This window comes from Balaenoptera borealis (assembly GCF_965194805.1).
Source record: "Balaenoptera borealis genome assembly, chromosome: 9".
NCBI classification, from domain to species: Eukaryota; Metazoa; Chordata; class Mammalia; order Artiodactyla; family Balaenopteridae; genus Balaenoptera; species Balaenoptera borealis.
Window position 1 is genome coordinate 53,187,634 of NC_138873.1, and position 22,155 is coordinate 53,209,788.

The window sequence follows — 22,155 nt, forward strand, 5'->3', positions numbered from 1 at the left end:
TGTTTTAAAAACACATACAGAAGGATATACTGGATATTGCCAACTGTCCTTCATTTAAAATATTTCACACACCTGTACCCCATAAATATACTGTTACATCCAGTTGATTACTGTTCAACGAATGCATCAGTTCAGATAGTAGAATTGAATAATTATGCATAAAGGATAAAATCACAAAATCATGGTAAAGAATTTAAAAGCACAATGGCAGTTACACTTTGAATAACTAGGCGCTGCCTGGTTCTGCCACTTATTCCAATGGGGACAAGCCCTTCACCCTTTGGTCTCAGATTCTCCTCTTATAAAATGGGGGTAACCTTCCTCCCACTTCTTCCTCCATTCGGATCCTGTGAGGACAATGGAGATATAACAACTGCAAGAGTGGGAATCTCCACAATTACGGCACCACTATCAAGTCTTAACAGAATCCCCAGGTGGAGTTCCGATCATCGTTCGTTACGGTAATAACCCTTCACAACCCACATGCTCTCGTTAGCAAGTTGATAGTATAGACTCTGGTGTAGTCTTTGCCAGTCAAAATAAAGGCCACATGGGTGGGCACAAGTTCCTCTCGCTGAGCTCGGTCTGAGCCAGAAGCCGCGAGGAACCCGGTCACTCGCAGCGGCCACCACATTTCCCCCCCTGGAGCCCGTTACGCTCCTGCCGGGGGAAACGACCCTGGGCCTTTCCGCTTCTCCGAGAGGGGTCGAGCGGGCTGACGGTGGAGAGGACTCCAGGGTCAGCGCAAGAGGAGTAGAAAGGGGGCAGGAGGAGGTGAGACTGTTGGGGGGAGGGGGAGCTCGGCGAGGGGCTTACCTGGCCTCGCCGAGGGGCGCCGGGGGCGGGTGCGGAATGAACACCCCGCAGTCAGACCGCGGAGGCTGCTGTTTCTTCTTGGAGCGCCAGATACGGAAAGAGGCGTGCTTCTTGGGGGTCCTGGACGGACTGGACTCCCCGTGGTCGCCCTGAGGTGGCAGCGACAGTGGCATCTTCTCGTCTGCCTCCTCCTCCGGCTGCTTGGATGCTGCCGTCTCCGCCACCCGGCCCTTGTGGAAGAACGCACCTGGACGCCAGCTGGCCCGCCTTTCCCAGCGCGCCGTCCGACCCCGCCCCCTGGTCGCGGGGCCGCAGCACAGCGCGCCCCCCCACCCCACCGCGGCGCGGAAGGCACGGGGCGGGAGCCCAGGTGAGGTGCGCGCGCCGGCTGCCCCAAGGTAGGGAGGACACGCCCCCGGGCCCGGGCCTCGAGGAGCGCGGCGGCCGCGGGACAGCGACACCTACTGGACGGCCTGGGAACCGCGTCTCCTGACGCTGCATCCTCTGCTCTGTGGTGGGAGCCAGAGTCGGGTCGGGTATTGACACCACCTCTGGCGCATGTGCCATCGGTCGTCTGAGGAGTTGCTGGTCACTCTTGGCCTGCGCAAGGCTGGCACGAAGAATGCTTAGCCACGAGCCCCGCCTGAAGAAGGATGGGGGGAGGCGCATCCCGTGGCCGGGTTGCTCGGCGATTAGAACTAATCTACTCTGGCCTTTAGGTGTCTTGGGCAATGTCGTGTGAGGAGTGGCTTCTGTTCCTGTTTGTAATCACGGGTGCCAACTCCTCTCCTCTCCCTTCAAGAGTCTGAAAAATTAATTTGTACTTGCACCTCATAAAGCACGAGAGGATAAAAAACTGAAGGGAATGAGGCATATTCCCCAGTTCCCAAGGGCTTAATAGATCCCTCATTGTGAATTAATGCCAGTCCCACAGGCCTCTCCGACATCTGCTTTACTGTTAATGATTTCCTGTTTTAACCTCACAATCCTGCTTAAATAGCAAAGGGGACTAATATTTAAGCAAAAGAAGTCCATGAGCAATTCACTTTGGGCATTATTGGAGTATAAAGTGCTCAAGAACCAAGTACTGCTTTAAAATTAAATGCAGTACAAGTCCCTCTTACACTGTAATACTTTCTTCTTTCTTTTCTCTTTGAAGACCCAACTTATTCATTCATTCATTCATTCAAGGAACATTCATTTTTATTTAATTATTTTTATATTTACATTTCTATCGATGTAATCCTACATATAGTAAAAAAAAAAAGCACAAACCATTAAGTATATAACTCAAATTTTTACATATTTATGTGGTTGTGGGTATAAAATGTTTTTAAAAAGGACAGTTGACATTGCCTTGGAAAATCCTTCTGTATGTGGATTTTAAATATACCATTATAAAAATATAGAACATTTCCCAAACTGCCCTAGTCCCTCTCCTGTCCCCTTCCACTGCCTTACCCCTCCCTTCTGTAAAAGTTTACCATTATTTCAATTTATATCACCAGAGATTAATTTTGACTCTTCTGGAACTTCACTGAAGTGGAATCACAAGATGTACCTCTTTGTCTCTGGTTTCTTTTGCTCAATATTAGTCTATGAGAATCATCCATATTGCTTCACATAGCAGTTTTTCATTTAAAAAAATTATTGTGTACTCTCCCATGATATAAATATACCACAATTCACTTGTCTATTCTACTGTGGATGGACATTTAGGTGTTTCCAGATTGGGGCTATTATGAATAAAGCTGGTGTGAACCTGTTTCACTATAAGCATCCATTTCTTTTGGATATGTACCCAGGAGCTCAGCCTCTGGGTAACACGGTGGGCATATGTTCAGCTTCAATCGATTTTGCCAAAAAAATTTCCAAAATGGTTGTATCAATTTATTCTCCTTTCAGCAATGTTTAAAACTTCCAGTTTTTCTATATTTTCATCAACACTTGATGTCAATTTTTTAAATTTTAGCCATTTTGATGGAGGTGTAATGCTATCTCAGTGTAGTTTTCATTTATATTTCCTCAAGAAACATTTATTGAGTTTACTGAGTACTAATTATGTGCCAGGCCTTGACTTGGGGGGAAAGGGCGGTTGGTGACTGACAGACACACACATGATATACGTCAAAGGGTAAGAGAATTAGTAGAGGTACGTATCAGGCCTTATGGGAGTCTGGAAACATTACTAACCCAGCCTGGGAGTTTGGGAGGGAGGAAGAGGAGTGGTCAGTAAAGGTTTATTATAAAAGTAGCCCTTGAGTTGAATCTTATTTATTTATTTATTTATTTATTTATTTATGGCTGTGTTGGCTCTTTGTTGCTGCACACGGGCTTTCTCTAGTTGCGGCGAGCGGGGGCTACTCTTCGTTGCGGTGCGTGGGCTTCTCATTGCGGTGGCTTCCCTTGTTGCGGAGCATAGGTGCACGGGCTTCAGTAGTTGTGGCTCGTGGGCTCTAGAGCGCAGGCTCAGTAGTTGTGGTTCACAGGCTTAGTTGCTCCGCGGTGTGTCGGATCTTCCCTGACCAGGGCTCGAACCTGTGTCCCCTGCATTGGCAGGCGGATTCTTAACCACTGTGCCACTAGGGAAGCCCCTTGAGTTGAATCTTAAAGGGCAAAGGGATCAACAAGAAAAAGGGAAGCGGGAAAGAGGGAAAAGAGAAGTAAAAGGGATAAAGGGAAAAAAGAGGACATCTTCTCAAGCACAGTTGCTCAAATATTACAAGTTCAGTAATTCATTCTTTCATTCCTGACTCCTCCAAGCAGATTCTTCATGCTATTCCCTTCTACCATCAGGGAATCTGGAACATATTTCAGTTATCACACTGTCCATATTGCACGGACATTATTTGTTTACGTATGTGTCTCCTATTAGCCTGAGAGAAACGTAAGAACATTTCTCATTTATTTTTACATTTTCAAAATGTAAATATCCATTCATTGAAATAATTAACCAAATGAATTGGTATTTAAAATAACTGGATACCTAGAATGTTTCAGGCACAGATCTTGTAGACTGTGTACTTTGTAAGAGCAAAGGTCACATGGGTCTTTTTTACTATTATATCCCCAATGACTAGCACGGTGCATGGCACAGAGTTGGCACCCAATATAGATTTTTTATTTGAATGATATAAGAAATTAGAACTACGTATAGGAGGCCTAAGATACAGTACTTGTGATTAATCTAGTGAGGGAAATAAACACTTAAATACAACTTGATAAAATACAACTTGTACCATAAAACTTGATATGTTCTAACCAAAGTGTTTCACTGTTTTCCAGTCATTGCAAAAACAGACAAACTTAGGCTTGTTTAAGCAATAAATTAACTTATCATGGCATGTGAGATGGCTCACAGACTATCCCACAAAGCTGGAGAGCCAGACTCTGAAGCCCAAACATGCCCAGCCACTCCTGAGAGCTGGTCTAGCAAACACCACACTTATCACCTCTCCGCAGTAGGGGCTACACACAGGCAGCTCTGCTACTGCCATCCCAAGAATCAAAGACTTGTTCTGATCACTCTTGACCGAAGATCAGCCCCACACCTTGCCCCCTTACACACTAATGCTCACTTGTAAAAAAAAAAGTTCCGTTCAGGTTCATCTGATTAAGGGAGCTCAGATCCTTTAATGGCTTCTTAGCTGCAAGGGAAATTTGAGTTTTCTGGGTTCTACTTCAGAGAGATGGAATTCATGTGGCTAAAAATTTGCCAAACATAAGACCGATACTCAAAAGAATCTAGGCAGCCAAAAGCACACAAGATGGTCACTGCCGAAGGAAAGGGCAAAAGGCTATGGGAACACAGAAGAAGTGAGTAACTCTGGATGGCTCAGGGAAGTCATCAGCAGGGAGGTGACAGGTTGATGAGCTGGGCTCATGAACAAGAATTTATCAGATGGAGAAGAGAGGGCTGGCAATCCAGAAAGGGTAAGCAACATGGGCCAAAGCCCAGCATTGTGCAAGGGCATGTGTTGGTGGGGAACAGTGAGAAGTTCAGTGAGGTTGGATAAAAGGGGATGGGGTGGGGCAGGATGGCAGGAGATGATGCTGGTACGATCAGGTGGGGCCAGACTGCTAAGCACTTGGTGAGCCATGCTTTTAAGTAATTGGGACTTAGCTTTGTAGGCAATAGGGACCCAGCTTACATTTTTAAATAGAGTGACATGAACAAACTTGGGTCTTACAATGTGTACCCTGAATGGAATGGAGTAGGGAAAAACTAGAAAGGTGAAAATATTCGAGGAAGACCAGTTAAGAGGTTGCTGCAAGAGGTCAGGGGAGAGGTGATGAGAGTCCACACCAAGGCGATGGGGTGGAAATGGACTGAAGGGGATGAATGCAAAATCAGGTAGGAGATGGAATCACCAGGAATTGTAGTAAATAAAGAAGAAGTAATCAAGAATGACAGTGAGGTTAGATTTCTAGCTTAGGTAAATGGATGAAGGTGAAACCATTAACTAAAAACAGGAACGCAGGAGAAAGATCAGGGTCTCTGGGCATGAAAATAAATTTGGTTTTGAACATATTGAGGCTGAAGTGCTTGGAGGCTATATAGGCACAGATGTCTAAGAATTCATTGAAACATATGGTTATGGAGGCCACAGGTCAGGGCTACATACGTAGATTTGGACTTCATCACTGAATAGGTGGAAGCTGATGCCATGAAATCAGATGAAATTACCTAGGGCAAATGTGTAGAATAAGGATAAAGGAGGAGCAAGGACAAAACCCTGAGTAACACTGACATTTAGGTGCTTTGCAGGTAAGGGGGAGCCTACACATGACAGAGGCCAGACAATGCAGTTAAAGAGGTAGGAGGTTGTCTGGGGCAGAGTGCATCCCTTTGGCAAGGTCATGTGATGCCTATCTTCAAGATTTAATAGACAGATAGAGGCTGGGTCCTCTATCTTATAATGCCCTTTGCACTCTTCTCCCTCTATCCAGCAGTCTCAGGTGCATTTAACATCTCCTCTCATTCTCCAACAGAGAATGAGGTCAAGAGGCCAACTCTCTCTAACCTACACTGATTTTTTTCTTTCTTTAGCCTTCTGTTATATTTTCTATCTGAATTTAAGTTGACATTGAGGTAAACTGTAAAAATGCCCATAATTCTCCACTCTTCCCATAAAGAAGTAGAATCCATTTACTCACTCCTTGAATCTAGGTGAGTTATGTGACTTATTTTGGCAAATGAAACATTAGCACGTGTGATGCAAGCAGTACTTGAAAAGAACTTGCACTTTGGGGCTTAGTTCCTTGCTTCTCTTGGAATCTTGCTGCTATATGAACATACCTAAACTAGCCTACAGGATTATGAGAGATGTGTGGCTAAGTCACGCCTATTACCCCCAACCAACAGAGGGCGAACCATCAGAAATATGAGTGAGATTATCTGGGACAAGCCAGTGCCCAGTCAAGCCACCAACTGATCCCTGACACATGAAAGAGCCCATTGGAGATCAGCAAAGCCTGTCCCAGACCAGAACTGCCCAGCAGATTCATGAGCCAAATAAATAGTGCAGTTTTAAGCCACTAGTTTTTTGTCTAAAAACATTTGCTTAAAAAAAGCAGTGACCTGGCACAAGGTCAATAAACAGCCAACTCAGTTGTGAGCACCTGTTGTATCTTAACCTCAGAGATGTACAATGAACGTAGGCAATGGAAAAATCCTGAACTACCACATAAAGATTCAATTATGTCCAAACTACTTGGTAAGAAAATGCATCTGTTTCTATGAGACAATATATTCTAAATTTTAAACAACTGACTTACAAAATGCAGCTAATTTGTAATTTGGAGACTTCAAAAATGTGACTTGATCTTCCTACTTGAACAGACCAATACTCTAGTACCTGTATCAGTTTTCTATTGTCTCTTGCTGCATAACAAACCACCCCCAAATTTAGTAGTTAAATTGAACACTGTCTTTCTAATATACTACAAATACAAAATGTTTATTATATTAAGGCTACTTTGAGGATTCCCTGTTCCATCTATTAAAATTATTTTTAAGTAGATTTTTAATTTATCTAATTCAGCAAAACACTCTGTAACTGATTTAGGCTAAGATGCATCATGTTAGAACTCTAAATAAAACCATAATGCAGGTAATCGTTTTATCTGTGAGATTCAGTGGTAAGCTACCTGAGGACAGGAACTGTCTGGGTCTGACGTGTCAGGCAGCGACGAACCCCCAAATTTAATCCTAGGATATCCCTAGATTCAAGTGGCTAATGGAGTCCTCAGTTGTGAAGTAAAGTTAAAACTCACAACTACTAAAATATTTACTACCATATCAATGAACCAAAAATTTACTTGCTTTTAATCTTATGCAATAGAGTATATACCTCTAGTTAGACATAAAAATTTTTTTTAATTTATTTATTTTACTTATTTTATTTATTTTTGGCTGAATTGGGTCTTCGTTGCTGCGTGTGGGCTTTTTCTAGTTGCTGTGAGCGGGGGCTACTCTTCGTTGCGGTGTGTGGGCTTCTTATTGCAGTGGCTTCTCTTGTTGGGGAGCACGGGCTCTAGGCACATGGGCTTCAGTAGTTGTGACTCGTGGGCTCTAGAGCGCAGGCTCAGTAGTTGAGGCGCACGGGCTTAGTTGCTCCGCGGCATGTGGGATCTTCCCGGACCAGGGTTCGAACCCGTGTCTCCTGCATTGGCAGGCAGATTCTTAACCACTGCACAACCAGGGAAGTCCGACATAAAATTTATCTTGTAATTCATTTACCCTATTCTTAGTATTTTTGAAAGGTTCATTTTAATTTCCTCTTGTTGTTACAGCTCTATGGCCATTGTGTAACAAATGGGAAATACAATGCTGAGCAAATGGAATACCACAAAGTAGTAACGTTAGGGTGGTGTACTTAAATCTTGGGATTTAGAGTCAGACAGACCTTGGCTGGAGTCCAAGCTCTGCCACTTACTAATTATGTAACTCTGAATAAATTACTCAACTGCTCTTAGCCTCAGTTTTTCTTCTCCAAAAAAAATGGGAAAGGGGCTTCCATGGTGGTGCAGTGGTTAAGAATCTGCCTGCCAATGCAGGGGACAGGGGTTCGAGCCCTGGTCTGGGACGATCCCACATGCCGCAGAGCAACTAAGCCCGTGTGCCACAACTACTGAGCCCACGTGACACAACTACTGAAGCCCGCACGCCTAGAGCCCATTCTCCGCAACAAGAGAAGCCACCGCAATGAGAAGCCCACACACTACAACGAAGAGTAGCACCTGCTCGCTGCAACTAGAGAGAGCCCGCGCAGCAACAAAGACCCAACTCAGCCAATAAATAAATAGATAAAATAAACAAATTTATTTTTAAAAATGAGAGGGGCTTCCCTGGTGGCGCAGTGGTTGAGAATCTGCCTGCTAATGCAGGGGACACGGGTTCGAGCCCTGGTCTGGGAAGATCCCACATGCCACGGAGCAACTGGGCCTGTGAGCCACAGCTACTGAGCCTGCGCGTCTGGAGCCTGTGCTCCGCAACAAGAGAGGCCGCGATGGTGAGAGGCCCGCGCACCGCGATGAAGAGTGGCCCCCACTTGCCGCAACTAGAGAAAGCCCTAGCACAGAAACGAAGACCCAACACAGCCAGAAATAAATAAATAAATAAAAGAACGTGAATTTCTAAAAAAAAAAAAAAAAAAAAATGAGAAAAATATACTAAAGTAGGAAGAGTAAATGACGTGTGTTAATAGGGAACATGAGAGGATTTGGGGGGTGATGGAAATATTCATATTCTATATCATGATTGTAATGGTAGTTAGTTACATGACTAAAGCATTTGTCAAAATTCATGGAACTGTACACCAAAAGGTATGAATTTTACTGCATGTCAAGTATACCTCAGTAAAACTTATCTTTAAAAATATAATAATAAAAATTTTCAGTGCATGTGAAGTAGTTAGCACAGTGTTTGACACTTAGTAACTGCATAATGATAGTTTAATATATCAAAATTATGAAAAATTAATTTTTCCATTGTCACAGCAATGATTCTCCCCATAGTTAATAAATTCTTACATCTTGGTGTACTGAATTGGAGATCAAATTCAGCATTCCCTGTATACCTCTTCTGCTCTTTAAATGTTATTAAATGTCAAAGGAAAGTGCAAAAGAAATAGTCAAAGCATACTTCCAGCTATGGTACTGAATATTTTCACTTTACAAAGGTCTATTAAACTCCCATTGAGGGCCCACTCTATGGGATGCAGAGAGATATAAAGACAATACAGGCATTCTGCCAACTTAAGCACTTTATATATTTATTCATTCCAAAAGTATTTCTTGAAAACCTATTATGCACCAAGCACTTGCACTTGGAAACACATTTGGGGCTGGGGGAAACAATCACTATCCTTGTGAAACAGTCTTGTGGGAGAAGTGGACTTTAACCCAGGAATTACCCAAATACATATTAAATGTCTCAAAAGTAGATACAAATGGATAGCTGGCTTGGAAACATTACACAAAGAATAGCTGACCTGAAATTCAGCAGAGATGAGAGCAAACCAAGAGTTTTCTTTCTGTGGTGCAAGGAATATGGCAGATAAGAAGGTGAAAGATATAATCCTAGTGGTAGAGAACTTCTTTCTGGGAGGGATTCTCAATTTTGGATTCAAAACATGTGGCCTATGGACAATTGGGGATATTTGAATATGGATTTATGTTAGATGATGGTATTGTATCAATGCTGGATTTTCTGAGTGTGGTAATTATACTGTGGTTATGTAGGAGATTATTCTTGTACTTAGGAGACATGTTGCAGTGTACCTAGATGTTTGCTTATAGTCACAAAATATAGTTGTTCTCCTATCTACATTTAATCAGACCACTGTGGCATCTGGTGATGCTAATATTACAAATATAGTTGTCATTAACCAACTTTGGGTCCTAGGAGATGCACAGTAAAAATTCTCCCTTTTATTGGTGTATTATTAGTATTAATGCTTGAGCAAACTTAAGAATGCCTAGAGAGGGCTTCCCTGGTGGTGCAATGGTTGGGAGTCCGCCTGCCAATGCAGGGGACATGGGTTCGGGCCCTGGTCCAGGAGGATCCCACATGCCGCGGAGCAACTAGGCCCGTGCACCACAACTACCACGCCTGCGCTCTAGAGCCACGAGCCACAAGTACTGAGCCCGCATGCCACAACTACTGAAGCCTGTGCGCCTACAGCCCGTGCTCTGCATCAAGAGAAGCCACTGCAATGGGAGGCCCACACACCGCAACGAGGAGTAGCCCCTGCTCGCTGCAACTAGAGAGGGCCCGCGTGCAGCAACGAACACCCAAAGCAGCCAAAAATAAATAAATAAATTAATTAATTTAAAAAAGAAAAGAATGCCTAGAGAGAGTGGTCCATGGGTTAATTATAGACAATCCTCACTACACAGTTTCAGCCTGTATACACGGTTTAAGATTTCTCAATATGTGGCACAAAAACAGACATACAGATCAATGTAACAGAATAGATTGCCCAGAAATAAACCCACACACCTATGGACAACTAATCTTTGACAAAGGAGGCAAGAATATACAATGGAGAAAAGACAATCTCTTCAGCAAGTGGTGTTGGGAAAGTTGGACAGCCACATGTAAATCAATGAAGTTAGAACACACCCTCACACCATACACAAAAATAAACTCATAATGGCTTAAAGACTTAAATATAAGACAAGACACCATAAAACTCCTAGAAGAGAACATAGGCAAAACATTCTCTGACATAAATCATACAAATGTTTTCTTAGGTCAGTCTCCCAAGGCAATAGAAATAAAAACCAAAATAAACAAATGGGACCTAATCAAGCTTATAAGCTTTTGCACAGCAAAGACAACCATAAACAAAATGAAAAGACAACCTACGGACTGGGAGAAAATATTTGCAGATGATGAGACCTATAAGGGCTTAATTTCCAAAATATACAAACAGCACGTACAATTCAATAAGAATAAAACAACCTAATTGAAAGATGGGCAGAAGACCTAAATAGCCATTTCTCCAAAGAAGACATACAGATGGCCAATTATGCACATGAAAAGATGCTCATCATTGCTAATTATTAGAGAAATGCAAATTAAAACTACAATGAGGTATCACCTCACACCAGTCAGAATGGCCGTCACTAAAAAATCTACAAATAATAAATGCTGGAGAGGGTGTGGAGAAAAGGGAACCCTCTTACACTGTTGGTGGGAATGTAAATTGGTACAGCCACTGTGGAAAACAGTATGGAGGTTCCTCAAAAAACTAAAAATACAGTTGCCATATGATCCAACAATTCCACTCCTGGGTATATACCCAGACAAAACTATAATTCGAAAACATACATGCACTCCTATGTTCACAGCAGCACTATTTACAATAGCCAAGACATGGAAGCAACCTAAGTGTCCATCGACAGATGAATGGGTACAGAAGCTGTGGCACATATATACAATGGAATATTACTCAGCCATAAAAAGAAACGAAATTGAGTTATTTGTAATGAGGTAGATGGACCTAGAGACTATCATATAGAGTGAAGTAAGTCAGCAAGAGAAAAACAAATACCATATGCTAACACATATATATGGAATCTAAAAATAATAATAATAATAATGGTTCTGAAGAACCTAGGGGCAGGACAGGAATAAAGACGCAGACATAGAGAATGGACTTGAGGACACGGGGAGGGGGAAGGGTAAGCTGGGACGAAGTGAGAGAGTGGCATGGACATATATACACTACCAAATGTAAAATAGATAGCTAGTGGGAAGCAGCTGCATAGCACAGGGAGATCAGCTCTGTGCTTTGTGTCCACCTAGAGGGGTGGGATAGGGAGGGTGGGAGGGAGATGCAAGAGGGAGGAGATATGGGGATGTATGTATATGTATAGCTGATTCACTTTGTTATACAGCAGAAACTAACACACCATTGTAAAGCAATTATACTCCAATAAAGATGTTTAAAAAAAAAAGTCCATTGACAGATGAATGGATAAAGAAGGTATGATATACATATACAATGGAATATTACTCAGCCATGAAAAAGAATGAAATCATGCCATTTGCAGCAACATGGATGGACCTAGAGATTATAATACTAAGCAAAGTAAGTCAGAAAGAGAAAGACAAATACCATATGATATTACTTATATTTGAAATCTAAAATACGACACAAGTGAACCTATCTATGAAACAGAAACAGACTCAAAGACATAGAAAACAAACTTGTGGTTGCCAAGGGGAAGGGAGGGTGGGGGAGGGAAGGATTGGGAGTTTGGGATTAGCAGATGCAAACTATTATATATAGGATGGATAAACAACATGGTCCTACTGTATAGCCCAGGGAACCATATTCAATATCCTGTGATAAACCATGATGGAAAAGAATATATATATATGTATAACTGAGTCACTTTGCTGTACAGCAGAAATTAACAAACATTGTAAATCAACTATACTTCAATAAAATTAAAAAAATTTCTTAATATGGAGATTTAGTATATTACAATGATCCTATGTCATGTTTATTTCAGTACATTTAATGGCTACAAATTTATTCTTCAAGGACATTTTTTAAAAACACAACCAAGAGCTATCTAAAGCCAAATATGATGAATAAAGTGAATAATCCAAATATGTATTTTTTTCCAGTGGGAGGGGTAACAGAAATTAGCCGTATTTATAAAGTGAATTGTTCTTCTTGTATGTTTCTTAAATTGGCTTTAAAGGCAATTGCAAAAGAGCTTGCTGATGCTTTTGAAACCATGCATCTTAGACTGGGACTTGAACCCACACAGCTGGGACTCGAACCCGAGCTAAAACCCACAGTCTTCCAACTGAGATCACACCCTGGTCTCAGGACTTAATGAAGGTCAGGTTCTTGATGTCTCATTGCAAAAAGAATTCAGTGAGAGACAAAGTGTTAGGTAAGAAGTGAATTTATTTAGAGAGAAACACACTCCACAGAGTGTGGGCCATCTCAGAAGGAGAGAAAGGCCCCAGGATATGGCGTTGTCAGTTTTTATAGGAGTGGGTAATTTCATAGGCTAAAGAGTGGGAGGAGTACTCCAGCTATTTTAGGAAGGGGAGGGGATTTCTAGGAATTGGGCCACTGCCCACTTTTTGATCCTTATGGAACTGTCATGGCGCCTGTGGGTGTGTCATTTAGCTTGCTGATGTGGGCGTATACTGAGGCTCAAGGTCTAGTGGAAGTCGACTTGTCCACCATTTTGGACCTATCTGGTTCTAATCAGTTTATGTCATGTCCTCAGGCTATGTCATTCTTTCAAAGGTTGTGCCTTGCCTCCTTCCCTCCTGTTTCATTTTGAGTAATTACATTATTGTTCAACAAGTGTGTAGCCTTCTGGAGTTTCAACTTTGAGGAACAACATAATTTATATTTCATTATGCTTTTTTTTAAAGTCACCTAACTTTAGAGTTGTACCTTTAAGCAGATGGCTTTAATTCAAGTAATTCATTTTAGCTATAAAAAGAATTTAGTGGTAATTGGAAGTTAACACTGGAATTTTTTTAAGAGCTTGAAAATATTTTATTTTTATTGAAGTATAGTTGATTTACAATATCGTATTAGTTTCAGGTTTACAGTATAGTGATTCAGATTTTTTTTTTGCAGATTATATTCCATTATAGGTTATTTCAAGATATTGGGCATAAATCCCTGTGCTATACAGTAAATCCTTGTTGCTTATCTGTTTTATGTATAGTAGTTTGTATCTGTTAATTCCATACTCCTAATTTGTCCCTCCTCCCCCACTTTGGTAACCATAAATTTGTTTTCTATGTCTGTGAATCTGTTTCTGTTCTGTTTATAGATTCATTTGTATTATTTTTTAGATTCCACATATAAGTGATATCATATTTATCTTTCTCTGACTTATTTCACTAAGCATAATATTCTCTAAGTCTATCCATGTTGCTGCAAATGGCAATATTTCATTCTTTTTATGGCTGAGTAATATTCCATTATATATCACATCTCCTCAAGCCAATTGTCTGTTGATGGGCAACATTGTAATTTTTAATAAATATATCATTCAGTCAGTAAGCATGGCTCAGGGCACTGCTAAGTGCTATGCGGGGCCCACAACATCCTTTAGGAATTCAACATCTAGTTTAACACATAAGACTAAATATTAAATGATAAGGGTCAAAATTTAAAAGTTGCCACTCTAATGTGAGCCTTTAATCATTATTTTATCATTAGCTTACTAATCTAATGCATAAAAACTAATACATTTTATTTTGTCTCATTCCTTGGCTGCACCTTCGTCCACCATTACTCCTCTGCTCCTAAATAACTATTCAGGACAACACCCATACCTGATTTACATTCAGATTACTTGGAGGCGGTCCTGTCCTACAACTAAGATATGGTGATCCACATACCACCCAGGTTAAGCATTGCCCATCCGTAGTAAATTGAGAACATTATATAATTCTTCCAGGTGAATGAGGACTTTGCGAGAGAAGACATAATTATTATATAGAGAAACAAAAATATTTATTCTCATATGCAATGCTTATTAAATTATATGAATTATGTATTACTGGATTTTTTCCTCATATTTGTCTTGTTCCAGAAAAGGATTTGAGGTAGGTGAGTAAACTATAGATAATTCATAAGCAATGGGCTGTGTAGGTTGATTTCCCCACTCAAAAACATGGATAATTTCATACACTGTAGTGATAGCATAATAAAAGTAGCTTAAATGTTTAAGCAACCAGATTCAAACACTAGTTACGGGTAATTTATACTTGGGACAATCTAGCCCATTAGTCACTACTATATTTAGCATCCAGAGCAATTCATATCAATGTGGGCTAATTATTCTGGCTAAATGGATCAGTCAATTCAATTCAAAAGTTAGTATAATTGATTTTCCTCCTACTGAATTGACATTGGCTGTGATGTTCCCATTACCTGAATTATGACATTCCAGATCAAGCCCATGGTACTAGATCTTAAACCTTAACCCCCCTCACAAGCACCCTCTTCCAGTCAGTCACTATTTCTCCTTCCCACCCCCTCCTTTCCATCCCACGCCATTATCTTTCTTGTCATTTCTCAGTTGACTGTAGTAGCTTTTCAGATGCTCCCATTGCCACCATCGCTGGTCAAAATACCGTTCATGCCATGGTCTGAGGAAGTTTCCCAAACCACAGATCTGATCATATCACATCCTTAATTGAAACCCTTCAAAACGGCTCCCCTGTGGTTACAGCAGGAGCTTTAGAACCTTCTTGACTTAATCTATTGGAAGAAATAATCACAACTCAAGGCACACATACTAGTTCAGGATGTGCATATGTATGCATGATATGCATAACTGAAGTAAAAGTTTTATGAAACAAACTTACCCTTGCTTCTTGTGATGCACTCTGATCTATTCTATTCTATTCTCTTCTTCTGTTCTATAAAATTGTATTTCACATAAAAAAATTATTGCAAACCACTAAATTGATCTCACAATCCACTAATAGGTCATAAGCTACAGTCTGGAAAATCCTGGTCTAGGGGATATAGTTCAAACCACTTACCTCGGTTTCCAAGCCTTTTTCTGCTATAGCTCTAGGTGACAATTCTGGCTTCATTCATTTATCCATCTAACCAGTAAGTAGCCACCCAACGCCCACTACTGTCCGGCCCTATGTGGGGAATTAAAGGCTCAGTGCCGACCAGAGAAAAGAGCGCAGACCAGTAAAAAGTCTATTACCATTCCGTGATAAAAGGAAGACAAGACTCGCCGGTCGCAGGGAAAAGGCGGAGGCGGCGGCCACCACGGCTCGGCCGGGGTTCCCAGTGCCACGTCCGCCGCACCCCCTCCCCGTCTCCCGCCCCCGCGAAGCCTGATGCGACTCCAGCCGGACCCGCTGGCTGCCCCGCCCACCGCCACCACCCCAGCCCCAGCCCCGCGAGCAACCTGAGGCCGGACTGCGCGCGCAGCGCCCGCACGGCTCGCACGGAGGAGGAGCTCCGGACCCTGTTCGCCAGTGGCCTCCCTGTGGCCATTCAACCCGAAGATCTCTACCTGCTCTTCAGGCCGTTCAAGGGGTATGAAGGGTCCCCATCAAGGTCACATCGAGGCAGCCTGCTGGTTTTGCGATCTTTGACAACCGGGCAGGAGCAGAAGCCGCCCAGAAGGCATTGAACGGTATTCGCTTTGATCCTGAGAACCCGCAGACCCTGAGGCTAGAGTGTGCCAATGCCAACACCAAGCCGGCCAAGAACAAGCTGACGGCTACGCCAAATCCCACCAACGCTCACCCCTCCCTAGGAGCACACTCAGAGCTGATGGGGGCCCCTCTGGGCCCCGCATACCCAGAGTCCTGGGCCCCCTACCCTCTGTACACCGCAGAGCTGACCCCAGCCACCTCACCTGCTGCGCTCACCCACCCCGCTGCCACTACCGCTGCCGCCGCTGCCCTACATGCTCAGTGGATGCAGGTCAGGTGGCGCTCTCCCATTTTCAGGATGAAGAAACTGATGTCCAGAGGTGCGCTGGTACCCTTCCTCTGATACCACCCAGCGAGGTTGGAAGTCTTGTCAGTTCTGTTAGTTCTTCAGTCTTGTCGCCACAGCTCGAGGCCTCCGCCCCACTGGGGAGGAAGCCGCCCTGAGCTTCCACTGCCCCAAGGCAGCCCGTGCAGAGCTGCTGCTTCCCTCCAAAGCCTGAGAATTTTAAGCCTGACTCAGTGCACTGTTTCCTGTTTCCTTTCTCTCCTCTTCCTCAGCCCTGTCCTGCCCCAAAACCCCTCTTCAAGGTGCTCACGGCAGGATTCAGGGGCCTTCTCTCTGGGACACCCAGACCCAGCTCAGAGGCCTCCCTGGGACTGAGCGAGGCCTGACCTCCAGTCCAAATTTGCTTTCGTAGCTCCATCTCAAAGAAACGACGCGTTTAATTTTGCATGTTTTCTGGCATGGATTAAGACACTTAAACTTGTGTATATGTGAGTGTACCGTTTGTTCTCACATTGTGTCACCATAGCAACAGGTCCTGACCACGAATGGTTCATCATTCCCAGCCCCTCTGTCCACACCCCTCCCTGCACCCACCCTGCTTCAGTGAGGACCAAGCCCTGCAGCCAGTTCCGCCCAACAGGAAGGACCTCCCAGCCAAGACAGAGCGTTTTCCTGGTCATTTCAAATCGGGGTCCTCTGCTTCCTCCTCCTCAGATGGGCCAACAGCCGTTAAGAAAATCCTTTCTCGGGACTTCCCTGGTGGTCCAGTGGTTAAGAATCCCCCTGCCAATGTGGGGGACATGGGTTTGATCCCTGGTCCAGGAAGATCCCGCATGCCGCGGAGCAACTAAGTCCGTGTGCCACAACGACTGAAGCCTGCGTGCTGCAATTACTGAAGTCCCCGCCTAGAGCCCGGGCTCGGCAACAAGAGAAGCCACTGCAATAGGAAGCCCACGCACCGCAACGAAGAGTAGCCCCCGCTCGCTGCAACCAGAGAAAGCCCACGTGCAGCAACGAAGACCCGAAGCAGCCAAAAAATGTATATATATATATCCTTTCTCTGCCGGTTTTGCGTACCTCTCCACATTGCACCCCACCCCTGCTGTGGCTCATCATTCTTTTCAAACTTTGAAAGCAACCAAAACGTGGAAGTATTTTTGTACCTTGTGTAACAAAATATTTATGCCACATAAAGGAGAAAAAAAAAAAAAAGAAGGTAAATACAGGCTGTTAAGGCAACACATAGGAGAGATATTTGGGCCATTCTTGTGGGGAGTAGAAGGACTTCCCAGAGGAAGAGACCTCTAAACTGACATCTAACGGATAAGTAGGTGTTAACCAGGAAAAAGGAGTGGTGAGAAGTAGAGTCCCAAGCAAAAAAAATAGCTTGTATACCCCCGGAGGTGATAGAGGGCAGGATCTTTATGAAAAGTGAAAAGTGTTTCTGTGAGGCTGGAGGACAGAGCTCAGGGACATATGATAGAAGATAAGGATGGAGAGGTATTGATTGCTCCATGGAGGGTGTTGAAAGCCACACTTGCTCTTTTAGGCCAGGGGTTTCCAGATCTGTCCGAGGGAACCCAAGGGCTCCTTGATCTTGCCTCTGCCTGCAGAGGCAATATCAAGGCCAAGCAGGCTGGGCTCTCCTGATCGCCTTCAACCAGAATAGCAGTGACACAATATCAGCTTTGGGAATATGGATTCCCGATACTGGGAAGTGTGGAAAATAGATTGGAAGAGGGCCAAATGGGCAGGTATCCCAAACTAGGGGAGTGGCAGAAAGAGGAGTGGGAAGAATTCAGAGTCAAGAGAAAGAAAAGGCAGCACTGGTGACTGAATTCTTGAACAAGTCCTCATCTTTAAACTTGCTGTGTTTTTTTTGTTTTTTGGTTTTTTTTGGCTGCGTTGGGTCTTCATTGCTGCGCGGGCTTTCTCTAGTTGTGGCGAGCGGGGGCTACTCTTCGTTGCGGTGCATGGGCTTCTCATTGCGGTGGCTTCTCTTGTTGCGGAGCCTGGGCTCTAGGCGCACGGGCTTCAGTAGTTGTGGCTCACGGGCTCTAGAGTGCAGGCTCAGTAGTTGCAGTGCACGGGCTTAGTTGCTCCACGGCATGTGGGATCTTCCCAGGATAGGGCTTGAACCCGTGTCCCCGGCATTGGCAGGCGAATTCTTAACCACTGCGCCACCAGGGAAGTCCCAAACTTACTGTGTCTTCTGTTCCCTTTGCCTGGAACAGGGGTTCTTAACTTTACTTTTATTCTTTTTTCACAATGAATCTCTTAGACAGTCTGGTGAAGTATGTGGAGCCCTTCTCAGAATAATATATTTAAATGCATAAACATACATATTATTACATAGACATACGTATTACTACAAAGAGATAATTGTATATTCCTATACAGCTATCAGAATGTTAGGAAAACAAATTTGTGTTATGTAGTATGCAATAAATAATAAGGTCTCACAGTGAGTCTAATTCCTACTGTAATTTCAAAGTAGCAATATGTGTAAAATAACGTTTCAAGAATCTGAGTCAACTGCAATATGAATATATCTATGTTGAATATATCTGTTTCTATTGGTGACAAGTTACAAGTATTGCTAATACTACTCCAGTTTGTGACCTATATTTATCATGGAAAAAAATGCTAAATTTCAAACTGGAGGTTAGTGAAAATAGACGTACTCATTTTCTCATCCAAATTCTTCAAGCTCCTTAATTTGAACCGTGGACCCCTTGGTTAAGAGCCCCTGGCTTAAAAGCCCTTTCTTTCCTTGTCCACATGTTGTATCTATTTATCCTCTAAGATTTATTTTATACGTTGCTACTGGTTCTCAAAGCTAGGTTCCCATAACAGTTGTACATAGTCCTATTACAGCCAGTTAGGGACTATTGCAATCATTTGTTTACTTATCAGTTCTCTGCCAATCTGGAATGTGAGTTCCCTGAGGGAAGAAATTATTTTGGATGCATCTTAGTATCCTGAGTACCTGGTACGGCCTGGCACATAAAAGCCTATTAAGTGAATGAACACACTGTTCCGTGAGAACACTAATAATTTTATAAATCGCTGGGAAAGTGTGGAGAGGGGGCAAAAAGGATACTTTATTCGTATCCGTCTTTCTGGAATACAGAAATTTCATGTTATGGTTTGATGAAAAGATGAAAAGAATGTTAGAAAATCTGCCTAGAATAAGGCAGTGAATAAAATCAATGCATAAATGGTGGCTAGAAATGTGTGGCAAGCAGAACATGAAAGCTTCTTGTTTCATTTTGCCCTTTGCTCTAATGGCAATATAACCGAGCTCTTCTAGGGAGAAATGGAGATCATGGGACAAGAAGCAGTCTTGGGTACCTGTGAGAGGTGAAGAATTGGGCTGCCTGAAGCTTACTTCTTCACTTCAGTGTCTCCGTCATGGGAAATGTAGGTGAGTTTACTGTGAAGCTTAATTTTCAGGCCTCTTCACTTACATGGGTCCTTTCTAGGGTCACCTAATTTTGTATTTGTAATTTCTTTGTATGTGTGCTTTCCAAAGAGGACCTCCCAAATTGTATGAGGTTAGAATATTAGAAAAGTGTTATAGAATCGTGCCCAGCACATAGTATGCTCTGTAAATGTTAACTATCTAACTAACTAGATAAGTAGTGTGTATGATGAATTGTCTAACCTCCTGACCTAGAGTATCTTACATTTGCAGAATAAAATACACTCACAGCATCCAGGCATGAACGTGACTGTTTCATCCCTGCTTTTGATCATTCTTTTTTCCTTTCCTGAAATACCTATACCTTTCCCTTCTCTCTCATTCTCTTAAATCATGACAGTCCTATAAAGCCCAAGGTAATAAATGGATCCTAGGAACAGGGTGATGGCTATTGAGCGTTTCAGTAGTAGTGTTTAGGAAAACATGAAAAGTAAACCATGGCATGTGTGTGGTAGCGATACCACTAAAGGAGAAAGATAAAGGAGAAAGGTGTGGGCTGACTGTGCCATCAGATCTGGGAGGTGAATGAAAAAAGTAATGATTACACAATGGGCTTTTTAAAAATTCAGCAGTTATTCCACAACAGACTTTATTTTTAGGCAAACTGAATACCTGAATTTTTTAAAAAATCGGTGTTTTAAACCATCCCGCTTGTCCCTAAAATTGACAGAGGTTTTAGGAACATACCATTTCTGGGATGACAATTCTGATACTTTATGTGGGCAAATTATCCCACAGAAAGTTCCCCAACACAAGGGTTGCTGGTAAACATACATTTTATTTTTTTACTTTTTAAAATTATGTGTATGTTTTGGGTCTTCTTTTTTTAAATTTTTATTTATTTATTTATTTATTTATGGCTGCGTTGGGTCTTCGTTGCTGCCCGCGGGCTTTTCTCTAGTTGCAGTGAACCAGGGCTACTGTCCGATGCAGTGCGCGGGCTTCTCATTGCAGTGGCTTCTCTTGTTGTGGAGCATGGGCTCTAGGCGTAGTTGTGGCTCACGGGCTCTAGAGCACAGGCTCAGCAGTTGTGACGCACAGGCTTAGTTGCTCTGCGGCATGTGGGATCTTCCTGGACCAGGGCTTGAACCCGTGTCCCCTGCATTGGCAGGCGGATTCTTAACCACTGCGGCACCAGGGAAGTCCTAAACGTACTTTTTAAAGTAAAAAATTAGTACTCTGTGTAATTAAATGTGACTTTCATTTAAATTTTTAAAATTTTATTTAAAAAACATTGCACCCTGAAAAGACATGAAGAAAATTTAATTGCATATTACTAACTGAAAGAAACCAATCTAAAAAGGCCTCATACTTGATGATTTCAACTATACAACATTCTCAGAAACTCAAAACTATGGAGACATAAGAGGATCAGTGGTTGCCAAGTGTTCAGAGGGGGGAGGGATGAATAGACAGAGCACAGAGGGTTTTTAAGGCAATGAAACAACTGTATGATACTATAATGGTGAATACCTGTCATTATACATTTGACTAAACTCATGTTTAGCCTCTCTGACTAAATCAAGAGCAAACCATAATGTAAATATGGACTTCAGGTGATAAAGATGTGTCAGTGTAGGTTCATCAATTGTAACAAACGTACTGTTGCAGGATGTGATAGTGGAAGAAGTTGCGTGTGTGTGGAGATGGCATGTGGGAACTCTGGACTTTCTGCTCAATTTTGCTGTAAACCTAAAACTTCTCTAAAAATAATTAATTACAAGTATATATTGCCCCTGCTTTTAAGTTTAGCATTTAATAACTGAGGGATATGAATTATATTTTTGAAAAAGAATCCATGGAGCTCTGCGTTTTGATACATATAACATAGAGTCTGTGCATAACATAGTAACCATTAATAAACTATGAAATGAAATGCTTTAAAAAGTGCCATTTCAGTCATGGCTTCTACTTCTGAACTTCTAAGACATGTTTTTCCTTGACCATTCTTTTCACCTTGTCTTGCGTTCTTGCTGAATCTCTGTGTAATATTGTTTCCCAGTCTATATTGTAAACAGCTCTAAGGCAGAACTGTGACTGCTATTCTTGTATTTCCCGTACGGTCCTGGGGAGAGGGCACTTCCAGCAGAAGGAACAGCATCAGCAAAGACGCAGGATGTGAGGCAGAGGTCAGAGAGAGACCAGGGAGCCAGACAAGTGATGGGTGATGAAGCTGGAAAACTGGATTAGGTTAGTTCCAAGAAATTTCGGTTTTATTCTGTAGGCAGTGTGAAAAACAGGGCAGCGACATAATTAGAACTGTGCTAAAGAAGATTACTCTGGCAGAAGATTGTAAAATGGGTTGGTGCAGGGGAAGGGAGGCACAGAGCCTGATGAAGGACATGAAAACAACAGCTCCTGTGTATTGAGAGCTCACCA

The 22,155-nt window shown here is 42.6% G+C and overlaps 1 protein-coding gene and 1 pseudogene across 3 annotated transcripts in view; one reads left to right on the plus strand and one right to left on the minus strand.

Annotated features, from left to right (window-relative positions):
- The window catches only part of CRYBG1 (crystallin beta-gamma domain containing 1), a 224,955-nt gene extending 209,293 nt beyond the window's left edge, over nt 1-15,662 (minus strand). Inside the window, exon 1 of one of the 2 annotated variants that reach the window (XM_082404704.1) lies at nt 15,547-15,662. Coding sequence is in view for 1 of the 2 variants with exons in the window: in XM_082404703.1 (XP_082260829.1) it covers nt 817-989 (173 nt within the window). In the remaining variant the exon portion in view is untranslated. Of the gene's footprint in view, nt 1-816; nt 1,074-15,546 lie in introns of those variants that run through there. The other variant, XM_082404703.1, reaches the window with a different exon arrangement.
- On the plus strand, nt 4,584-22,153 carry LOC309634770 (RNA-binding protein with multiple splicing 2 pseudogene; annotated as a pseudogene). Its single transcript, XR_014249609.1, has 3 exons — nt 4,584-4,632; nt 15,563-16,326; nt 19,606-22,153. The product of XR_014249609.1 is annotated as an RNA-binding protein with multiple splicing 2 pseudogene (transcript).
- Nucleotides 22,154-22,155: the final 2 nt, after the last annotated feature.